The sequence below is a fragment of the Aquarana catesbeiana genome, linkage group LG10, assembly GCF_042186555.1.
Source record: "Aquarana catesbeiana isolate 2022-GZ linkage group LG10, ASM4218655v1, whole genome shotgun sequence".
NCBI classification, from domain to species: Eukaryota; Metazoa; Chordata; class Amphibia; order Anura; family Ranidae; genus Aquarana; species Aquarana catesbeiana.
This window is the reverse complement of record NC_133333.1, coordinates 2,000,833-2,022,730: the sequence shown is the minus strand read 5'-3', so window position 1 is coordinate 2,022,730 and position 21,898 is coordinate 2,000,833. Positions and strand designations below refer to the sequence as shown.

The window sequence follows — 21,898 nt, the reverse complement described above, 5'->3', positions numbered from 1 at the left end:
GGAGGGGAGGATCTGGGGTATCCATCTGTGGAGTGGAGTTTAGGTATCCATCAGAGGAGAGGATATGGGGTATCCACTGGAGGAGAGGATCTGGGGTATCCATTGAAGGAGAGGATGTGGGGTGTCCATTGGTGGGGAGGATCTGGGGTATCCATCGGAGGAGAGGATCTGGGGTATCCATCTGTGGAGTGGAGTTTAGGTATCCATCAGAGGAGAGGATATGGGGTATCCACTGGAGGAGAGGATCTGGGGTATCCATTGAAGGAGAGGATGTGGGGTGTCCATTGGTGGGGAGGATCTGGGGTATCCACTGGAGGAGAGGATCTGGGGTATCCATTGAAGGAGGGGATGTGGGGTGTCCATTGGTGGGGAGGATCTGGGGTATCCACTGGAGGAGAGGATCTAGGGTATCAATGGTGGAGAGAATGTGGGGTGTCCATTGGTGGAGAGAATCGGGTATATATTGATGGCGGAGAGGATCTGGGATATCCGTGATGGTGGATTTGTCTCCTCTCTGCTGTAATAGTTGTGAATAGTCTGAGCTCTGTACATTCTTGCTGTTCCGTTTGGGGAGGGGGGGGGGTGTCTTTTGTTAAGTCGTTTAAGTCAGGCACTTCGTTTTCTAATTCTTTCCTCAGGACGTCTCACAAATTCTTGTTGCATGTGTGTCAGGCATAGCTGGGGTGAGGGGTTGGGGGGCATAGTTGGATGCCAGTAGTTTTAATATTTGTATTGGGGGTTCTGCCATGTGTCAGAATATACTGAGTCCTCAAAGTCCTTCAGTTGTAGGTCATTGTTTGCTCTTCGTGCAGGCAGTCTTCAGCATCCTGTAGTGTATCTCTCCCTTTCTCTCCATGGTGGGATGGGTTTGTTGTATCTCTATGGTAGGGATGGGTTTGTTGTATCTCTCTATCGTAGGGATGGTTTTGGTGTATCTCTCCCTCTCTCTCCATGGTGGGATGGGTTTGGTATATCTCTCTATGGTAGGGATAGGTTTGGTGTATCCCTCCCTTTCTCTCTATGGTGGGATGGGTTTGGTGTACCTCTCCATGGTGGGATGGGTTTGGTGTATCTCTCCATGGTGGGATGGGTTTGGTGTATCTCTCTATGGTGGGATGGTTTGGTGTATCTCTCTATGGTGGGATGGTTTGGTGTATCTCTCCATGGTGGGATGGGTTTGGTGTATCTCTCCATGGTGGGATGGGTTTGGCGTATCTCTCTATGGTGGGATGGGTTTAGCGTATCTCTCTATGGTGGGATGGGTTTGGTGTATTTCTCCCTCTTTCTCCATGGTGGGATGGGTTTGGTGTATCTCTCCATGGTGGGATGGGTTTGGTGTATCTCTCCATGGTGGGATGGGTTTGGTGTATCTCTGTACGGTGGGATGGGTTTAGTGTATCTCTCTACGGTGGGATGGGTTTGGTGTACCTCTCTACGGTGGGATGGGTTTGGTGTACCTCTCTACGGTGGGATGGGTTTGGTGTATCTCTCTATGTTGGGATGGGTTTGGTGTATCTCTCTCTCTCTCGCTCCATGGTGGGATGGGTTTGGTGTATCTCTGTATGGTGGGATGGGTTTGGTGTATCTCTCTATGGTGGGATGGGTTTGGTGTATCTCTCCCTCTCACTCCATGGTGGGATGGGTTTGGTGTATCTCTCTATGGTGGGATGGGTTTGGTGTATCTCTCCCTCTCACTCCATGGTGGGATGGGTTTGGTGTATCTCTCTATGGTGGGATGGGTTTGGTGTATCTCTCCCTCTCACTCCATGGCGGGATGGGTTTGGTGTATCTCTCTATGGTGGGATGGGTTTGGTGTATCTCTCCCTCTCACTCCATGGTGGGATGGGTTTGGTGTATCTCTCTATGGTGGGATGGGTTTGGTGTATGTCTCCCTCTCACTCCATGGTGGGATGGGTTTGGTGTATCTCTCTATGGTGGGATGGGTTTGGTGTATCTCTCCCTCTCACTCCATGGTGGGATGGGTTTGGTGTATCTCTCTATGGTGGGATGGGTTTGGTGTATCTCTCCCTCTCACTCCATGGCGGGATGGGTTTGGTGTATCTCTCTATGGTGGGATGGGTTTGGTGTATCTCTCCCTCTCACTCCATGGTGGGATGGGTTTGGTGTATCTCTCTATGGTGGGATGGGTTTGGTGTATCTCTCCCTCTCGCTCCATGGTGGGATGGGTTTGGTGTATCTCTCTATGGTGGGATGGGTTTGGTGTATCTCTCCCTCTCACTCCATGGTGGGATGGGTTTGGTGTATCTCTCTATGGTGGGATGGGTTTGGTGTATGTCTCCCTCTCACTCCATGGTGGGATGGGTTTGGTGTATCTCTCTATGGTGGGATGGGTTTGGTGTATCTCTCCCTCTCGCTCCATGGTGGGATGGTATTGGGGGGCCTAGCTGCCTATCATCCATTTGTAGAACCTGCTGGAGAGTTTTGTGGAATTTGCTGTTAAGTTCTCGGATCGTATTCACCCCCCGATTCTGAACAGTTCACCTCTTTTCCCATTGGAGAGGGGGGGGTGGTTTGAAGTGGGAGTTTTCTTCCTCCTGACCAATCACTAGGCCAGCCGTCTCTGTACAGACTCTGTATACTGACCCGCGCTCTCCCTGTATACGCTCCTCAGATATCTCTGTATATTCTCCTCGAAGTGTACCTGTTATTTTTATACACATTTTTTATGCCTTAATTATATCTTTATTTTAGCAGTCGTTGTTTTCTTATGATTTGTTGTTAGGCTGAATATTGGCTGCCCCCCCCTCCCCCGCTTCTCATGTGTTGTGTAAGGGTCATGCAAGGACTGATCATTCCCCGGGCATGTTAATAAAGTGTAAATATGCTAATAGACTTATTATTAACACTTTTCTTTTCTATATGAAATCCAAGCCACATGTATTTAGGGGCTAGATATCTCATTCAATAAAAGGGTGGGGGATGGGTTATCCGTCTCTGCTCACACTTTGCATTATGTATAAAAACAAGGAAATGGGAAAAAAAGTCGCTATTTGTATCTGTTGTGAAAATAAACTTGTAAATGCAACCTTTGTAAAGAAGCGAGCCGCACTTCCTGTCTGTTGTTGTCCTGGGATTGGTCCTGGCTCTGGTGGGTGTGTCGGGGGAGGGTGACGAGGGTGTTGATGGTTTTTATCTGGTGCTACCAATTACTGGGGGGCTGGAATGTCAAATTAATGGGCACTTCACATAAAGCTTGTTTTTAAAAAAAAAAAAAAAACAGTGACTGTGCGGTGCAATGAATCGTGCATCACCCGGCCCCCTATCCAGCCGGCCTGGGAACTGAATCGCTCTGGCTGCTCTGCGATTTAGCTGTGGGCAGTGTGAATTGGCCTTAAATGTCTATTTACAAAGATCAAGGTTGAATGCTTTAACGATAAATATCTTTCTTTCCAATCCATTGAGGGACACAGGAAGTCCAGTACTGTCGGGTTATCCTGCCGGCTGTAGGGAAATTGGATGTCTTTTCCACAGTTATACTGGGAGAAGTTTAACACTTTTTTTTTCCAAGCTTTTTCCCTTCAATTCTTTCATTTTTCTTCAATCGATATTCTTCGCTACACTTCTCCTTTGAGCTTCTTGAGCCATTCAGATTGGCCTTTCCTCTGCCTAGCTTTGGGGTGCCGGACCCGACTGGACTGGATGTATGAGGATAGCCTGGAAGTCACCTGGAATGTCCTCTGTTTACCTCTCCACCTCAGCCAAAGACATCTTGCCAGATGACATTAGAATCTCCACCTCAGCCAATCAGGAAGCCTAATTGTATTCATTTAAAAAAATGACACGGCTTCTCATGAGTGGCAGGGGGTGCAGGAGAAAGTAGCTCTCTTTAATTCGTACACAGAGCGGACGTCTCTGGAGCCCCCATTGGAAAAGGAAGTTGCTTAAGTGTATAAAGCAGTCCAATTGGGTCCTGGTAACATGTGGAGCACATCTCCATGAGTAGGCAGATTGGGCCGAGCTGTGGGAGCTACCCTTATTATTGGCACCATTGGCTGTCTTTTGAATTTTATGACAGTTTTAATGGTGAAGGACTAAACGTGGACACCCTCCACTGAGTGTTTGTATGCACTCCCATTCCTTCCATTCAGTGTGGGGCAAGCATCACCTCCCTCCTCCTTTGCAAATGAGCCACCTGGAATGCCGAACTCTGGACCAATCCAGTGGCCTTGGTCACCTCCAGCCTTCACACCCTGCTCGGCTACCAGCTGACTGGGGTTGTAAAAACCTGAGACCTGGCCTCCTACCCTGAGCTTGACTCCATCTCCCCCTTGCAATTGCAACATGCCTGCGACCGGACACAGAGAACACAGTGCCTCTGCAGTGGGTGACCCCAACTCACGCTCTTGTGTCCATTGTAGCAACATTTTCTCTGAGGCCACATGTGTCTGCGTTCTGGAATCCTGCTACCCTATGCTCTATGTAGACTAAAAGCACGCTGAAAGGTCCAAGACCCCAACTAAACTCTAGCTCTGCTAGTGATCCACACAACAGAGAAACCACTAGGCCAGCAAAAGGGTGTTCTTACTTTTAGGAAGTTCACTGAACAACAGCTAGAATCCCTCCTTACCAATGTTTTTGCTGGCGGGCTTTGCCATGTTCTGGCCTATTCTGGTTAAACCCCTTAAAAGGAATTTCTCCACCACCATGGTAGACCCTTTCCTCACAGATTGTGTGCTGCAGATGTTTGAAGCCGTACGCTTCAGTTTTGATGGCTTGCTAGAAGCATCTAAGCTTGTCTCCTGTATGGGTCTGCTGTCCATACAGATGTGTGGAGTACTCTGGTTAAGGTGCAGGGAAGCAAATGGTGCAAACAAGGAGTGCCCAACTTGCTTGGTCGCAATGCTGTCTCTTCGGACCTACCCTTGACATCCCCATCAAGGGTATTACTGGGGATGCTTCCCATGCACTTTACCCAAGTGTGACTTTCTATGGTCCAATCCTGGGTTCCCTGGGTGGACTCGGGGCTCACTTTCCAGGTTGCTGTTTCTATGATTTCTGGGTTCTTCCTTGGTAAACCTTACCTTGGTGAGGTGGTTGCTTGTCACAATCACTCTTTTGAGGTCTGAGTAGAGGGTTTTGGCCTTCCTTAGACTGGCATAGGTTGCTTTTCTGGTATCTGGTCCTACTAGGGGACTTGAGCCCTTCCTACGTTGACCACATCAGGTTGTAGGTTTTTCTTCCCTGACAGGAGTTTGTTGCACTTCTCTTTGGTGGGTTCACACTGATCAAGTTCTCGCTTGTTCCATGGTTTGAGTCCCCTTTTTTAGTGGGTCTTCTGCACCAGGTGCATTTTGTGTCCTTCCTCTGTTGGTGTAGACAGGTTCTCCTCTCAGGCAGAGGTTCAGCCTTGTCTCTGATTCAGGAACGGTCCTTCAGGCTGCAGGCGGTCTCTTGTTATATTTATTTTATTATTTGGCCTGCAAACAGTTCTTGCTGTTGCTCACTCCTCGGATGGAAGGTCCTGACCCTGTCCTGTGTCCCTCAAAAAAATTGGATTTTTGTATTTACTGTAAAGGACTTTTCTTGAAGTCCGTTAAGGGACAGGGGGACAGAGGGTACCCACCCCCCCATGTGTTTATCATTACGCTATTGGTAATGCTTGCCACAAAATTGAGGCACGCTCGGAGGAAGAGGGGTTCTCCTGGACTTCCGTACAATCATCCAGGAGGTGGCAGTATAATGACTACCTGTGCCCTTCAATGCTCTGCAAGAAAAGGTTTTTATGGTGAGTACAGAAATCATATTTGTTCTGACCACTTCTCTATAAAGTCTGTTTGCTAGAAATTGGTAAAAATAAATATCACAAAACATCCAGTTTTAGACTTTCTGAAACTTTGTTCCCCTTAAACCTGTTGTAATTGGTTATTGTTAATGTTGGGATGAAATCCCCATTTGTATAAACAGATCCGAGGACTGTCCTATAGAGCATTACAGAACGTCATTCCTGGGTCTGAAAGGTTCCATTCTGAGCACATGGGGGGACATCACACCCCCAGAACCCCCTGAAGATGTCTGCATAGGTGACAAAAGAAACTCCACTCTCACTGGACCTCCCAATGGTTGGGGGAGATGTGGCTGGAGTTTTGTGGACCCTGTTATCATCCTCCCATCCCACCCACACACACATCGGATTTGGACTCCTACTCCATCATGTCTGGATCCTCCGCTCACTGCCTGTGACTGTATTCCCACCAGCACCCAGAATCCTTCACTTCCCCCATCTAGGCCCGCCGTGGATCTATGTGGTGGTAAATCAGCTGTTTTTATTGCGCTGTGGTGGTGAGTAAAGCTCAGAAATGGAGTCATGAACTTTCGTAAATGATAAATGTCTTTTCCTGTAACTGATTTCCAGTAATCATCACTCCAGGACAGAGTGGCAGCTGCATACTGGGGGGAGGGGACAGGGGCGGGGTAGGGTATACCACACACTTCACTCCCCTCAATGCTGCAATAATAGTACAGCCAATCCATCATTATTCAACTGCAAATTTATTTATAAAACAAGAATAACACTTAAAAAAAAAGTCACCTAGCACCAACATAGCACCATGTGACCAGTCCCAGGCTGAACAGTAGAAGCTGCATCAAAGGGGTCATCGGGTTATTGCACTTTATACATGTAGATGGGAAAGGACTGCGCCCGTCGCCGGTGTCCCGCCTCCATATCGACTGCGCCCGTCGCCGGTGTCCCGCCTCCATATCGACTTCGCCCGTCGCCGGTGTCCCGCCTCCATATCGACTTCGCCCGTCGCCGGTGTCCCGCCTCCATATCGACTGCGCCCGTCGCCGGTGTCCCGCCTCCATATCGACTGCGCCCGTCGCCGGTGTCCCGCCTCCATATCGACTTCGCCCGTCGCCGGTGTCCCGCCTCCATATCGACTGTGCCCGTCGCCGGTGTCCCGCCTCCATATCGACTACGCCCGTCGCCGGTGTCCCGCCTCCATATCGACTTCGCCCGTCGCCGGTGTCCCGCTTCCATATCGACTGCGCCCGTCGCCGGTGTCCCGCCTCCATATCGACTGTGCCCGTCGCCGGTGTCCCGCCTCCATATCGACTACGCCCGTCGCCGGTGTCCCGCCTCCATATCGACTTCGCCCGTCGCCGGTGTCCCGCTTCCATATCGACTGCGCCCGTCGCCGGTGTCCCGCCTCCATATCGACTGCGCCCGTCGCCGGTGTCCCACTTCTCAGCGACTGCTCCCATCGCCGATGTCCCCCCTCCACATCAACTGCACCTGTTGCCGGTGTCCCTCTTCTCAACCACTGCGCCCGTTGCCGGTGTCCCCCCTCCCTATCGACTGCGCCCGTCGCAGGTGTCCCCCCTCCCTATCGACTGCCCCCGTCGCCATTGACCCCCCCTCTTCAGCGAGTGCTACCTTCGGCAGTGTCCCCCTCCACAGTGACGGCACCTGTTGCCGGTGTCCCCCTCCTCAGAGGCGGCGCCTGTTTTGGGTCTCCCCTCCAGTGACTTCGCCCATCGCCAGTGTCCCCCTCCTCAGTGACTGCGCTCAGTGTCCTCCTTACCAACTGAACCCGCCATCTTTGTCTCCCTTATCAGTGACTGCACACAAAATTCCTGCTGTTTTGGATACAGATTAGAACAACCCTATTTTAGCTCTGAGAATACTGGGGGTGTTTTATGTAATCTTGTTCAGGGGTTTCCCTCCTTCACCTAACATGGCGGATTTACAATACGCTGCTTATTGCACAATGATTGGTGCTGAAAAGGATCCTAATAAAAAAGGACGATCTACAAAATCATTTCTGCTGAAAAGTGAATGTTCTGGCAAAATAGAATATCTTCATAAAAATACCAACAAAGTACAAAAGAAAAGGTCTATAAATAACGTCCCTCCAGGCTGGGGGGGGGGGGGGGGGGGGGGGGGTCGGGTGGATTCTGCTATGACCCGGATTCTTTGAAATGGAGTAGAAATGGCGGATCGGAGTGCGTAGTCTCTGTAATGGGTTACAGTCGATTGCTGTGGTCAGGAGTCTTTCAGCATACTGATGCGGGCATAGATCTTCAGGGCGGGACCCAGTTTAATGTTCATAGCACTCATCAAGTGGTCCTCTTTCAGAAGAAGCATAGCTTGGCCATCAATCTCCTGAGCCCGGAACTCCTCTGAGATTTCCTGGCAGCCTGGAAAAGCAAAGGACGGGAGGATATGAGGCGTGAAGAAAGATGGCAGAATTCACCAACACAGGACAACCCCCCCCCTCCATATTTTTATATTTATTGTTTTCAATCAATGGGTGCGCTAAACCGGTTTTGGTTTTGTGCCTCTTGGAGGATGTTGAGTGATTATTGTCCCCAAACCTGCTCTAGGGTCCCATGTTCACAGCCAGGTGGGTAGCATCCAGGAAAAAGATTGGGGGGCAGACTGGGGATTGCATGGGCATTGCTCCTTCATTGCACCAATCCCAGGCCACCCAACACAGGACTATTATATGTGAGCAGTGCAGGAGAAGCCAATTAAAGGGTCATTTACAGGTTACATCAGGAGCCCACAGCACGGGGGCCCAGAGTCTTCCCCGCACACTGCGCAAGGGCCCAGAGTCTTTCCTGCACACTGCGCGGAGGCCCAGGGTCTTCCCGGAACACTGCGCGGGGGCCCAGGGTCTTCCCGGAACACTGCTCGAGGGCCCAGGGTCTTCCCAGAACACTGCGCGGGGGCCCAGGGTCTTCCCGGAACACTGCGCGGGGGCCCAGGGTCTTCCCGGAACACTGCGCGGGGGCCCAGGGTCTTCCCGGAACACTGCGCGGGGGCCCAGGGTCTTCCCGGAACACTGCGCGGGGGCCCAGGGTCTTCCCGGAACACTGCGCGGGGGTCCAGGGTCTTCCCGGAACACTGCGCGGGGGCCCAGGGTCTTCCCGGAACACTGCTCGGGGGCCCAGGGTCTTCCCGGAACACTGCTCGGGGGCCCAGGGTCTTCCCGGAACACTGCGCGGGGGCCCAGGGTCTTCCCGGCACACTGTGCAGGAGTTGTCAGAATCTCCATACACGGGTGTTGGAGCTGTCATATCAGGATCTCAGAGCCTCCCGTACACGCAGGGCAGGAGCCGTTGTATCAGGATCTCAGAACCTCCCATACACGCAGGGCAGGAGCCGCCGTATCAGGATCTCAGAGCCTCCCATACACGCAGGGCAGGAGCCGCCGTATCAGGATCTCAGAGCCTCCCATACACGCAGGGCAGGAGCCGCCGTATCAGGATCTCAGAGCCTCCCATACACGCAGGGCAGGAGCCGCCGTATCAGGATCTCAGAGCCTCCCATACACGCAGGGCAGGAGCCATCACTCACCTGGCAAGGAGCGGATGAACTCGTACACGTCCTCCACGTTCCACTTGGTTGGGTCGCTGGGTAAGAAGGTGTGGTTCATGTGTGGGTGAAGACCTGTCATTTCCATGTCTCGTTGGCGCTGGCGGGAGAGGGAGGAGCTGGCAGAAATTGGAGACAATGGCTCCTCGTAGCTGGAGTTGTCAGAGCAGCGACTGGAGTCCTCTTGGCTGTTGGTGTGTTTGAGGGTGGAGGAGACTGACGGAGGGGCGGGACTGGAGGGAGTGATGGATCCTGATACCTGCGAGAGAAAGCCAATCATAAACTGCGTAGAGCTGCACCCTGTGTGGTACCAGTAGCACAGAGTCAGCAGTTTAGGGGTTAGGGGGCGAGCAGGTAGGTGTATTTGGTTAGGTGTAGTGTTAGTAGGTAAAGGTAATGCTTTGTGAAGACACTCGCTGCCTGTCCCAACTTCAGTAGTTTCTGAGGCATCAACCTGCAGCAGTGCGCAGACTTTCGTGGCTGAATGTTCCTTCCAGGTCAGTGAGGAAGAAGCTGGAGACAACTAAAGGTCAGTGCAGGTTCCCTGCTTTTGTGTCACCCCCTCTAAGTACTAAGGGTTAGATAGAGAGATTGGGCTGTGATTAGGGTTTGGTAAGGGGGACGTATGTATGGGGTCAGCCAAGGGCTAAAGAAATCCTTCAGATTAAAGGTCCACCTAGGGACAAGGATATCCCCAGGATTCGGGGTCAGCCTAGGGACAAGGATATCCCCAGGATTCAGGGTCGGCCTAGGGACAAGGATATCCCCAGGATTCGGGCTCAGCCTAGGGACAAGGATATCCCCAGGATTCAGGGTCGACCTAGGGACAAGGATACTCCCAGGATTCAGGGTTGGCCTAGGGATGAGGATATCCTCAGGATTCAGGCTCAGCCTAGGAGTGAAAGGAGACACAGTGACTGTCATACACAGTGGGACTCTCCGGGTCTCACCTGCTTTATGCAGTCAGTACTGAGATCGGTCAGACTGCCCTTCCGTGATCTCCTGCGAGTGTGATTCTGAGGTTTCTGCAGTTTGCTTCGGTCGGGATGGAAGAGGCCCACTCGCTTCGTGCAGCCAACATTATACCTGCAAGAGATCAGACAGAATGCCTCCATTATACTACGTGGGTGCGACACTCCTCTCCTACAGCCACAAAACACATTACCCCCCCATCCCTCCCTCTCCATGTACACAGCACCCCCGTCCCTCCCTCTCCCTGTACACAGCACCCCCGTCTCTCCCTCTCCCTGTACACAGCACCCCCGTCCCTCCCTCTCCCTGTACACAGCACCACCGTCTCTCCCTCTCCCTGTACACAGCACCACCGTCTCTCCCTCTCCCTGTACACAGCACCACCGTCTCTCCCTCTCCCTGTACACAGCACCACCGTCTCTCCCTCTCCCTGTACACAGCACCACCGTCTCTCCCTCTCCCTGTACACAGCACCACCGTCTCTCCCTCTCCCTGTACACAGCACCACCGTCCCTCCCTGTCCCTGTACACAGCACCCCCGTCTCTCCCTCTCCCTGTACACAGCACCCCCGTCTCTCCCTCTCCCTGTACACAGCACCCCCGTCCCTCCCTCTCCCTGTACACAGCACCCCCGTCCCTCCCTCTCCCTGTACACAGCACCACCGTCTCTCCCTCTCCCTGTACACAGCACCACCGTCCCTCTCTCTCCCTGTACACAGCACCCCCGTCCCTCTCTCTCCCTGTACACAGCACCCCCGTCCCTCCCTCTCCCTGTACACAGCACCCCCGTCCCTCCCTCTCCCTGTACACAGCACCCCCGTCCCTCCCTCTCCCTGTACACAGCACCCCCGTCCCTCCCTCTCCCTGTACACAGCACCCCCGTCCCTCCCTCTCCCTTTACACAGCACCCCTCCCTCCTCTCCCTGTACACAGCACCCCCGTCCCTTCCTCTCCCTGAAAACAACACAGCACCCCCCGTTCCTCCATCCTCCCCTGTGTACACAGCACCCCCGTCCCTCCATCCTCCTCCTTCTCACTGTACACAGCACCTCCGTCCCTCCACCCTGTACACAGCACCTCCTTCCCTCCACCCTGTACACAGCACCTCCTTCCCTCCACCCTGTACACAGCACCTCCTTCCCTCCACCCTGTACACAGCACCTCCTTCCCTCCACCCTGTACACAGCACCTCCGTCCCTCCACCCTGTACACAGCACCTCCGTCCCTCCACCCTGTACACAGCACCCCCGTCCCTCTGGTTTCTTCCTTCTCACTGTACACAGCACCCCCGTCCCTCTGTCCTCCACCCTGTACACAGCACCCCCGTCCCTCCATCCTCCTCCTTCTCACTGTACACAGCACCTCCGTCCCTCCATCCTGTACACAGCACCTCCGTCCCTCCATCCTGTACACAGCACCTCCGTCCCTCCATCCTGTACACAGCACCTCCGTCCCTCCACCCTGTACACAGCACCCCCGTCCCTCTGGTTTCCTTCTTCTCAATGTTCACAGCACCCCCGTCCCTCTGTCCTCCACCCTGTACACAGCCCCTCCGTCCTCCTTCTCACTGTACACAGCACCCCTGTTCCTCCGTCCTCCTCCTCCTCACTGTACACAGCACCCCCGTTCCTCCATCCTCCACCCTGTACACAGCAGCCCCGTTCCTCCATCTTGTACACAGTACCCCCGTCCCTCCCTTTCCCTGTACACAGCACCACTGTCCCTCCCTCTCCCTGTACACAGCTCCATCGTCCCTCCCTCCTCTCTCTGTACACAGCACTCCCAACCCTCCCTCTTCCTTCATGGACACAGCACCCCCTCCCTCCATCCTTCACCCTGCACACAGCACACCTGTCTCTCCATCCTCCTCCACCCTGTACACAGCACCTCTGTCCTCCACACTGTACACAGCACTCCTATCCTTCCGTCCTCCTCCTCCGTGTACACAGCACCCCCATCCCTCTGTCCTTCTCCACCCTGTACACAGCACCCTCGTCCCTCCCTGCACACAGCACCCCCGTCCCTCCGCCCTCCACACTGTACACAGCACCCCCGTCCCTCCCTCCTCCCTGTACACAGCACCACCGTCCCTCCCTCCCCCTGTACACAGCACCCCCGTCCTCCCTGTACACAGCACTCCCGTCCCTCCCTCCTCCCTGTACACAGCACCCCCGTCTCTCCCTCTCCCTGTACACAGCACCACCGTCCCTCTGTCCTCCTCCACCCTGTACACAGCACCCCCGTCCCTCCCTGCACACAGCACCCCCGTCCCTCCGCCCTCCACACAGCACCCCCGTCCCTCCCTCCTCCCTGTACACAGCACCACCGTCCCTCCCTCCCCCTGTACACAGCACCCCTCCCTCCTCTCCCTGTACACAGCACCCCCGTCCGTCCCTCCTCCCTGTACACAGCACCCCCGTCTCTCCCTCTCCCTGTACACAGCACCACTGTCCCTCCCTCTCCCTGTACACAGCACCCCCGTCCCTCCCTCTCCCTGTACACAGCACCACCGTCTCTCCCTCTCCCTGTACACAGCACCACCGTCCCTCCCTCTCCCTGTACACAGCACCCCCGTCCCTCCCTCTCCCTGTACACAGCACCACCGTCCCTCCCTCTCCCTGTACACAGCACCACCGTCTCTCCCTCTCCCTGTACACAGCACCACCGTCCCTCCCTCTCCCTGTACACAGCACTCCTGTCCCTCCCTCTCTCCGTACACAGCACCCCCTCCCTCCATCCTTCACCCTGTACACAGCACCCCAGTCCCTCCGTCCTACTTCTCACTGTACACAGCACCCCCGTTCCTCCATCCTCCCCTGTGTACACAGCACCCCCGTCCCTCCACCCTGTACACAGCACCCCCGTCCCTCCACCCTGTACACAGCACCCCCGTCCCTCCACCCTGTACACAGCACCTCCGTCCCTCCACCCTGTACACAGCACCTCCGTCCCTCCACCCTGTACACAACACCTCCTTCCCTCCACCCTGTACCCTGTACACAGCACCTCCGTCCCTCCACCCTGTACACAGCACCTCCGTCCCTCCACCCTGTACACAGCACCCCCGTCCCTCTGGTTTCCTCCTTCTCACTGTACACAGCACCCCCGTCCCTCTGTCCTCCACCCTGTACACAGCACCCCCGTCCCTCCATCCTCCTCCTCCACCCTGTACACAGCACCTCCGTCCCTCCACCCTGTACACAGCACCTCCGTCCCTCCACCCTGTACACAGCACCTCCGTCCCTCCACCCTGTACACAGCACCTCCGTCCCTCCACCCTGTACACAGCACCCCCGTCCCTCTAGTTTCCTCCTTCTCACTGTACACAGCACCCCCGTCCCTCTGTCCTCCACCCTGTACACAGCACCCCCGTCCCTCCATCCTCCTCCTTCTCACTGTACACAGCACCCCCGTCCCTCCAACCTGTACACAGCACCTCTGTCACTCCATCCTGTACACAGCACCTCCGTCCCTCCATCCTGTACACAGCACCTCCGTCCCTCCATCCTGTACACAGCACCTCCGTCCCTCCATCCTGTACACAGCACCTCCGTCCCTCCATCCTGTACACAGCACCTCCGTCCCTCCATCCTGTACACAGCACCTCCGTCCCTCCATCCTGTACACAGCACCTCCGTCCCTCCACCCTGTACACAGCACCCCCGTCCCTCTGGTTTCCTTCTTCTCAATGTTCACAGCACCCCCGTCCCTCTGTCCTCCACCCTGTACACAGCCCCTCCGTCCTCCTTCTCACTGTACACAGCACCCCTGTTCCTCCGTCCTCCTCCTCCTCACTGTACACAGCACCCCCGTTCCTCCATCCTCCACCCTGTACACAGCACCCCCGTTCCTCCATCTTGTACACAGTACCCCCGTCCCTCCCTTTCCCTGTACACAGCACCACTGTCCCTCCCTCTCCCTGTATACAGCTCCATCGTCCCTCCCTCCTCTCTCTGTACACAGCACTCCCAACCCTCCCTCTTCCTTCATGGACACAGCACCCCCTCCCTCCATCCTTCACCCTGCACACAGCACACCTGTCTCTCCATCCTCCTCCACCCTGTACACAGCACCTCTGTCCTCCACACTGTACACAGCACTCCTATCCTTCCGTCCTCCTCCTCCGTGTACACAGCACCCCCATCCCTCTGTCCTCCTCCACCCTGTACACAGCACCCCCGTCCCTCCGCCCTCCACACTGTACACAGCACCCCCGTCCCTCCCTCCTCCCTGTACACAGCACCACCGTCCCTCCCTCCCCCTGTACACAGCACCCCGGTCCTCCCTGTACACAGCACCCCCGTCCCTCCCTCCTCCCTGTACACAGCACCCCCGTCCCTCCCTCCTCCCTGTACACAGCACCCCCGTCCCTCCCTCCTCCCTGTACACAGCACCCCCGTCCCTCCCTCCTCCCTGTACACAGCACCCCCGTCCCTCCCTCCTCCCTGTACACAGCACCCCCGTCCCTCCCTCCTCCCTGTACACAGCACCCCCGTCCCTCCCTCCTCCCTGTACACAGCACCCTCGTCCCTCCCTCCTCCCTGTACACAGCACCCCCGTCCTTCCGTCCTCCCTGTACACAGCACCCCCGTCCTTCCGTCCTCCCTGTACACAGCACCCCCGTTCCTCCGTCCTCCCTGTACACAGCACCCCCGTCCCTTCGCCCTCCCTGTACACAGCACCCCCGTCCCTCCGTCGTCCTCCTTCTCACTGTACACAGCACCCCCGTCCCTCCGTCCTCCACACTGTACACAGCACCCCGTCCCACCGCCCTCCACACTGTACACAGCACCCCCGTCCCTCCCTCTCCCTGTACACAGCACCCCCGTCCCTCCCTCCTCCCTGTACACAGCACCCCCGTCCCTCCGCCCGCCACACTGTACACAGCACCCCGTCCCACCGCCCTCCACACTGTACACAGCACCCCCGTCCCTCCCTCCTCCCTGTACACAGCACCCCCGTCCCTCCCTCCTCTCTGTACACAGCACCCCCGTCCCTCCGCCCTCCACACTGTACACAGCACCCGTCCCACCGCCCTCCCTCTCCCTGTACACAGTACCCCCGTCCCTCCCTCCTCCCTGTACACAGCACCCCCGTCCCTCCCTCCTCCCTGTACACAGCACCCCCGTCCCTCCCTGTACACAGCACCCGTGTCCTTCCGTCCTCCCTGTACACAGCACCCGTGTCCTTCCGTCCTCCCTGTACACAGCACCCGTGTCCTTCCGTCCTCCCTGTACACAGTACCCCCGTCCTTCCGTCCTCCCTGTACACAGCACCCCCGTCCTTCCGTCCTCCCTGTACACAGCACCCCCGTCCTTCCGTCCTCCCTGTACACAGCACCCCCGTCCCTCCCTCCTCCCTGTACACAGCACCCCCGTCCCTCCCTGTACACAGCACCCCGTCCTTCCTGTACACAGCACCCCCGTCCTTCCGTCCTCCCTGTACACAGCACCCCCGTCCTTCCGTCCTCCCTGTACACAGCACCACCGTCCTTCCGTCCTCCCTGTACACAGCACCCCCGTCCTTCCGTCCTCCCTGTACACAGCACCCCCGTCCTTCCGTCCTCCCTGTACACAGAACCCCCGTCCTTCCGTCCTCCCTGTACACAGAACCCCCGTCCTTCCGTCCTCCCTGTACACAGCACCCCGCCTTCCGTCCTCCCTGTACACAGCACCCCCGTCCTTCCGTCCTCCCTGTACACAGCACCCCCGTCCTTCCGTCCTCCCTGTACACAGCACCCCCGTCCTTCCGTCCTCCCTGTACACAGCACCCCCGTCCTTCCGTCCCCCCTGTACACAGCACCCCCGTCCTTCCGTCCTCCCTGTACACAGCACCCCCGTCCTCCCTGTACACCGCACCCCCGTCCTTCCGTCCTCCCTGTACACAGCACCCCCGTCCTTCCGTCCTCCCTGTACACAGCACCCCCGTCCTTCCGTCCTCCCTGTACACAGCACCCCCGTCCTTCCGTCCTCCCTGTACACAGCACCCCCGTCCTTCCGTCCTCCCTGTACACAGCACCCCCGTCCTTCCGTCCCCCCTGTACACAGCACCCCCGTCCTTCCGTCCTCCCTGTACACAGCACCCCTGTCCCTCCCTCTCCCTGTACACAGCACCCCCGTCCCTCCGCCCTCCACACTGTACACAGCACCCCCTTCCCTCCGTCCTCCTCCTCCATCCTGCACCCTTTACACAGCACCCCCGTCCCTCCATCCTGCACCCTTTACACAGCACCCCCGTTCCTCCATCCTGTACACAGTACCCCATTCCTCCTCCTCACTGTACACAGCACCCTGTCCCTCTGCCCTCCACACTGTACACAGCACCTCCGTCCTCCTTCTCATTGTACACAGCACCCCCGTCCCTCCGTCCTCCACCCTGTACACAGCATGGTCGTCTCTCCGTCGTCCTCACTGTACACAGCACCCCCGTCCCTCCATCCTCCACCCTGTACACAGCACCCCCGTCCCTCCATCCTCCACCCTGTACACAGCACCCCCGTCCCTCCGTTTTCCTCCCTCTCACTGTACACAGCACCCCTGTCCCTCTGTCCTCCACCCTGTACACAGCACCCCTGTCCCTCTGTCCTCCACCCTGTACACAGCACCCCCGTCCCTCCGTCCTCCACCCTGTACACAGCACCCCCGTCTCTCCATCCTGTACACAGCACCTCCGTTCCTCCGTTTTCCTCCTTCTTACTGTACACAGCACCCCCGTCCCTCTGCCCTCCACACTGTACACAGCACTTCCGTCCTCCTTCTCATTGTACACAGCACCCCCGTCCCTCCATCCTTCACCCTGTACACAGCACCCCCGTCCCTCCGTTTTCCTCCTTCTTACTGTACGCAGCACCCCCGTCCCTCTGTCCTCCACCCTGTACACAGCACCCCCGTCCCTCTGTCCTCCACCCTGTACACAGCACCCCCCTCCCTCTGTCCTCCACCCTGTACACAGCACCCCCGTCCCTCTGTCCCTCCACCCTGTACACAGCATTGCCCTCCCTCTGTCCTCCACCCTGTACACAGCACCCCCGTCCCTCCGTCCTCCACCCTGTACACAGCACCCCCGTCCCTCCATCCTTCACCCTGTACACAGCACCCCCGTCCCTCCGTTTTCCTCCTTCTTACTGTACGCAGCACCCCCGTCCCTCTGTCCTCCACCCTGTACACAGCACCCCCGTCCCTCTGTCCTCCACCCTGTACACAGCACCCCCCTCCCTCTGTCCTCCACCCTGTACACAGCACCCCCGTCCCTCTGTCCCTCCACCCTGTACACAGCATTGCCCTCCCTCTGTCCTCCACCCTGTACACAGCACCCCCGTCCCTCCGTCCTCCACCCTGTACACAGCACCCCCGTCCCTCCGTCCTCCACCCTGTACACAGCACCCCCGTCCCTCCGTTTTCCTCCCTCTCACTGTACACAGCACCCCCGTCCCTCTGTCCTCCACCCTGTACACAGCACCCCTGTCCCTCTGTCCTCCACCCTGTACACAGCACCCCTGTCCCTCTGTCCTCCACCCTGTACACAGCACCCCCGTCCCTCCGTCCTCCACCCTGTACACAGCACCCCCGTCCCTCCGTTTTCCTCCTTCTTACTGTACACAGCACCCCCGTCCCTCTGTCCTCCACCCTGTACACAGCACCCCCGTCCCTCCGTCCTCCACCCTGTACACAGCACCCCCGTCCCTCCGTCCTCCACCCTGTACACAGCACCCCCGTCCCTCCGTCCTCCACCCTGTACACAGCACCCCCGTCCCTCCGTCCTCCACCCTGTACACAGCACCCCCGTCCCTCCGTCCTCCACCCTGTACACAGCACCCCCGTCCCTCCGTTTTCCTCCTTCTCACTGTACACAGCACCCCCGTCCCTCCGTCCTCCACCCTGTACACAGCACCCCCGTCTCTCCATCCTGTACACAGCACCTCCGTCCTTCTCACTGTACACAGCACCCCCGTTCCTCCATCCTCCACCATGTACACGGTACCCCCATCCCTCCCTCCTCCTCCTCACTGTACACAGCACCCCCGTCTCTCCTTCTCACTGTACACAGCACCCCCGTCCCTCCGTCCTCTTCACTGTACACAGCACCCCCGTTCCTCCATCCTCCTCCACCCTGTACACAGCACCCCAGTTCCTCCATCCTCCTCCACCCTGTACACAGCACCCTTATTTCTCTGTCCTCTTCACTGTACACAGCACCCCCGTTCCTCCATCCTCCTCCACCCTGTACACAGCACCCTTATTTCTCTGTCCTCTTCACTGTACACAGCACCCCCGTTCCTCCATCCTCCTCCTTCTCACTGTATACAGCACCCCCGTTCCTCCATCCTCCTCCTTCTCACTGTATACAGCACCCCCGTTCCTCCATCCTCCTCCTTCTCACTGTATACAGCACCCCCGTTCCTCCATCCTCCTCCTTCTCACTGTATACAGCACCCCCGTTCCTCCATCCTCCTCCTTCTCACTGTACACAGCACCCCCCTTCCTCCACCCTATACACAGCACCCTGTCCCTCCTCCTCACTGTACGCAGCAGCCTTCCCATACTCACCTTTTTGCACAGGCCATGGAACAAAACCTCTTTGAACGTTTAAATTTGTACTGAAGGTCCACTCGACCACAGAGCTCACACTTTAGTTTAGGAGGATCACCATCGCTCTTTGATTCTGGAAATAAAAAGCACAAAAATGGACGACATCTACAAAATACAAATATCTAAAAGCTGTGATCCAGGTCATGTGACCTCACTATCCAATGACATGAAAGGATACTAAACCAGGTAGTACCTCTGACCAATCACAAGCCCAGACACTATACAGATTAGATCACCGTCCAATCACATACCAAGACATTTCACTGAACAGGTAGCCTCACCGGCCAATCACACGCAGTACCTGGCACGCTGGGCTCTTCTATCTCCGAGTCGGTGGTGGTGGTTGTGGTGTTGTTGTCCTGCTGGGGCAGTTTCTCAGCCAGAAGCCCCTGTTGACACTTCTCCTGTGCCCCCACCAGTAGAGAGGTGCGCCCCACCTGCTCATAGAAGGAACTACAGTTAAGTATTGTAACAGCCTGCCATCTTGGCTTTTCTGCTATAACTCTACTGAGGTCCTCCTCCCCCTCATGTGTGCCTATTCTCTCACTCCTCCACTGAGGCCGGCATGGCTGAGCACCCCCAATGCTGCCTCTTGCAGAGTATACATTGCTTCCAATGCAGATTTCCTCTCTGCTGCACTTTGCTGTTCCGGTCAGTGAATGAATCCTCTGATTGGCGGATGAGCAGCAATGCCGCATCTTCGCTTATTTGGCATTTGTGCTGCAAGCCGGCTCTCAGCAATCACTAATGTCATCTACTGGTGACACCCCCACAAGTTCCTCCCCCTGTGACACCCTCCTGCAAGCTGTCTAATCCCTTTTCTCTACTCTCTACAGTCACCAGTGTCTGAAACATGTCAGGGAAGGCAGAGCTGCACATAACCCTCCCCAGTTAAACAGCAAAGAATATACTGCAAACAGATCTGAGACAATAAGAGTGCAATAGGAAGCGTCTGTGTCCTCCTGGACAATCAAAATCTAATATATAATAAAGACGATCCAAGTCAGCAAAACACAACTCGTTGTCTACTGCAGGCACTCCGACTCCAGTGCCAAAATAATCACCCCCTTGCACCACCTGAGAAATAATCGCCTCCCCGCACTGTCTGAGAAATAATCACCTCCCTGCACCGTCTGAGAAATAATCACCTCCCTGCACCGTCTGAGAAATAATCACCTCCCTGCACCGTCTGAGAAATAATCACCCCCCTGCACCGCAAGAAATAATCACCTCCCTGCACCGTCTGAGAAATAATCACCTCCCTGCACCGTCTGAGAAATAATCACCTCCCTGCACCGTCTGAGAAATAATCACCTCCCCGTACCGTCTGAGAAATAATCACCCCCCTGCACCACCTGAGAAATAATCACCTCCCCGTACCGTCTGAGAAATAATCACCTCCCTGCACCGCAAGAAATAATCACCTCCCTGCACCGTCTGAGAAATAATCACCTCCCTGCACCGCAAGAAATAATCACCTCCCTGCACCGTCTGAGAAATAATCACCTCCCCGTACCGTCTGAGAAATAATCACCTCCCCGTACCGTCTGAGAAATAATCACCTCCCCGTACCGTCTGAGAAATAATCACACGTCCCCGTACCATCTGAGAAATAATCACCCCCCTGCACCACCTGAGAAATAATGACACCTCCCTGCACCACCTGAGAAATAATCACCTCCCCGCACCGTCTGAGAAATAATCACCTCCCCGCACCACCTGAGAAATAATCACCTCCCTGCAACATCTGAGAAATAATCACCTCCCTGCACCGCAAGAAATAATCACCCTCCTGCACCGCCTGAGAATAATCGCCTCCCTGCAACACCTGAGAAATAATCACCTCCCTGCAATTCATGAGAAATAATCACCTCCCTGCACCGCCTGAGAAATAATCACCTCCCTGCACCACCTGAGAAATAATCACCTCCCTGCACCGCCTGAGAAATAATCACCTCCCTGCACCGCCTGAGAAATAATCACCTCCCTGCACCGCCTGAGAAATAATCACCTCCCTGCACCACCTGAGAAATAATCACCCTCCTGCACCACCTGAGAAATAATCACCCTTCTGCACCACCTGAAAATAATCGCCTCCCTGCACCGCCTGAGAAATAATCACCTCCCTCTACTGCCTGAGAAATAATCACCTCCCTGTAATTCATGAGAAACAATCACCTCCCTGCACCGCCTGAGAAATAATCACCACCCTGCACCGCGAGAAATAATCACCCCCTGCACCGCCTGGGAAATAATCACCTCCCTGCACCGTCTGAGAAATAATCACCTCCCTGCACCGTCTGAGAAATAATCACCTCCCCGTACCGTCTGAGAAATAATCACCCCCCTGCACCACCTGAGAAATAATCGCCTCCCCGTACCGTCTGAGAAATAATCACCTCCCTGCACCGCAAGAAATAATCACCTCCCTGCACCGTCTGAGAAATAATCACCTCCCTGCACCGCAAGAAATAATCACCTCCCTGCACCGTCTGAGAAATAATCACCTCCCCGTACCGTCTGAGAAATAATCACCTCCCCGTACCGTCTGAGAAATAATCACACGTCCCCGTACCATCTGAGAAATAATCACCCCCCTGCACCACCTGAGAAATAATCACACCTCCCTGCACCACCTGAGAAATAATCACCTCCCCGCACCGTCTGAGAAATAATCACCTCCCTGCACCGTCTGAGAAATAATCACCTCCCCGTACCGTCTGAGAAATAATCACCTCCCTGCACCTCAAGAAATAATCACCTCCCTGCACCGTCTGAGAAATAATCACCTCCCCGTACCGTCTGAGAAATAATCACCTCCCCGTACCGTCTGAGAAATAATCACCTCCCCGTACCGTCTGAGAAATAATCACCTCCCCGCACCACCTGAGAAATAATCACCTCCCTGCAACATCTGAGAAATAATCACCTCCCTGCACCGCAAGAAATAATCACCCTCCTGCACCGCCTGAGAATAATCGCCTCCCTGCAACACCTG

General features: G+C 55.8%; 1 protein-coding gene across 6 annotated transcripts in view; it reads right to left on the bottom strand.

Moving 5' to 3' along the window:
- Nucleotides 1–7,896: 7,896 nt before the first annotated feature.
- The window catches only part of PHC2 (polyhomeotic homolog 2), a 93,403-nt gene continuing 79,401 nt past the window's right edge, over nt 7,897–21,898 (bottom strand). For all 6 annotated transcript variants that reach the window (XM_073601439.1, XM_073601440.1, XM_073601441.1 and 3 more), the window contains 5 exons: nt 19,202–19,337; nt 18,859–18,973; nt 10,291–10,426; nt 9,323–9,599; nt 7,897–8,160 (listed from right to left, as the gene is read on the bottom strand). In XM_073601439.1, the coding sequence (XP_073457540.1) occupies nt 8,006–8,160; nt 9,323–9,599; nt 10,291–10,426; nt 18,859–18,973; nt 19,202–19,337 (819 nt within the window). In that variant the 3' untranslated portion in view covers nt 7,897–8,005. The remainder of the gene's footprint in view (nt 8,161–9,322; nt 9,600–10,290; nt 10,427–18,858; nt 18,974–19,201; nt 19,338–21,898) is intronic.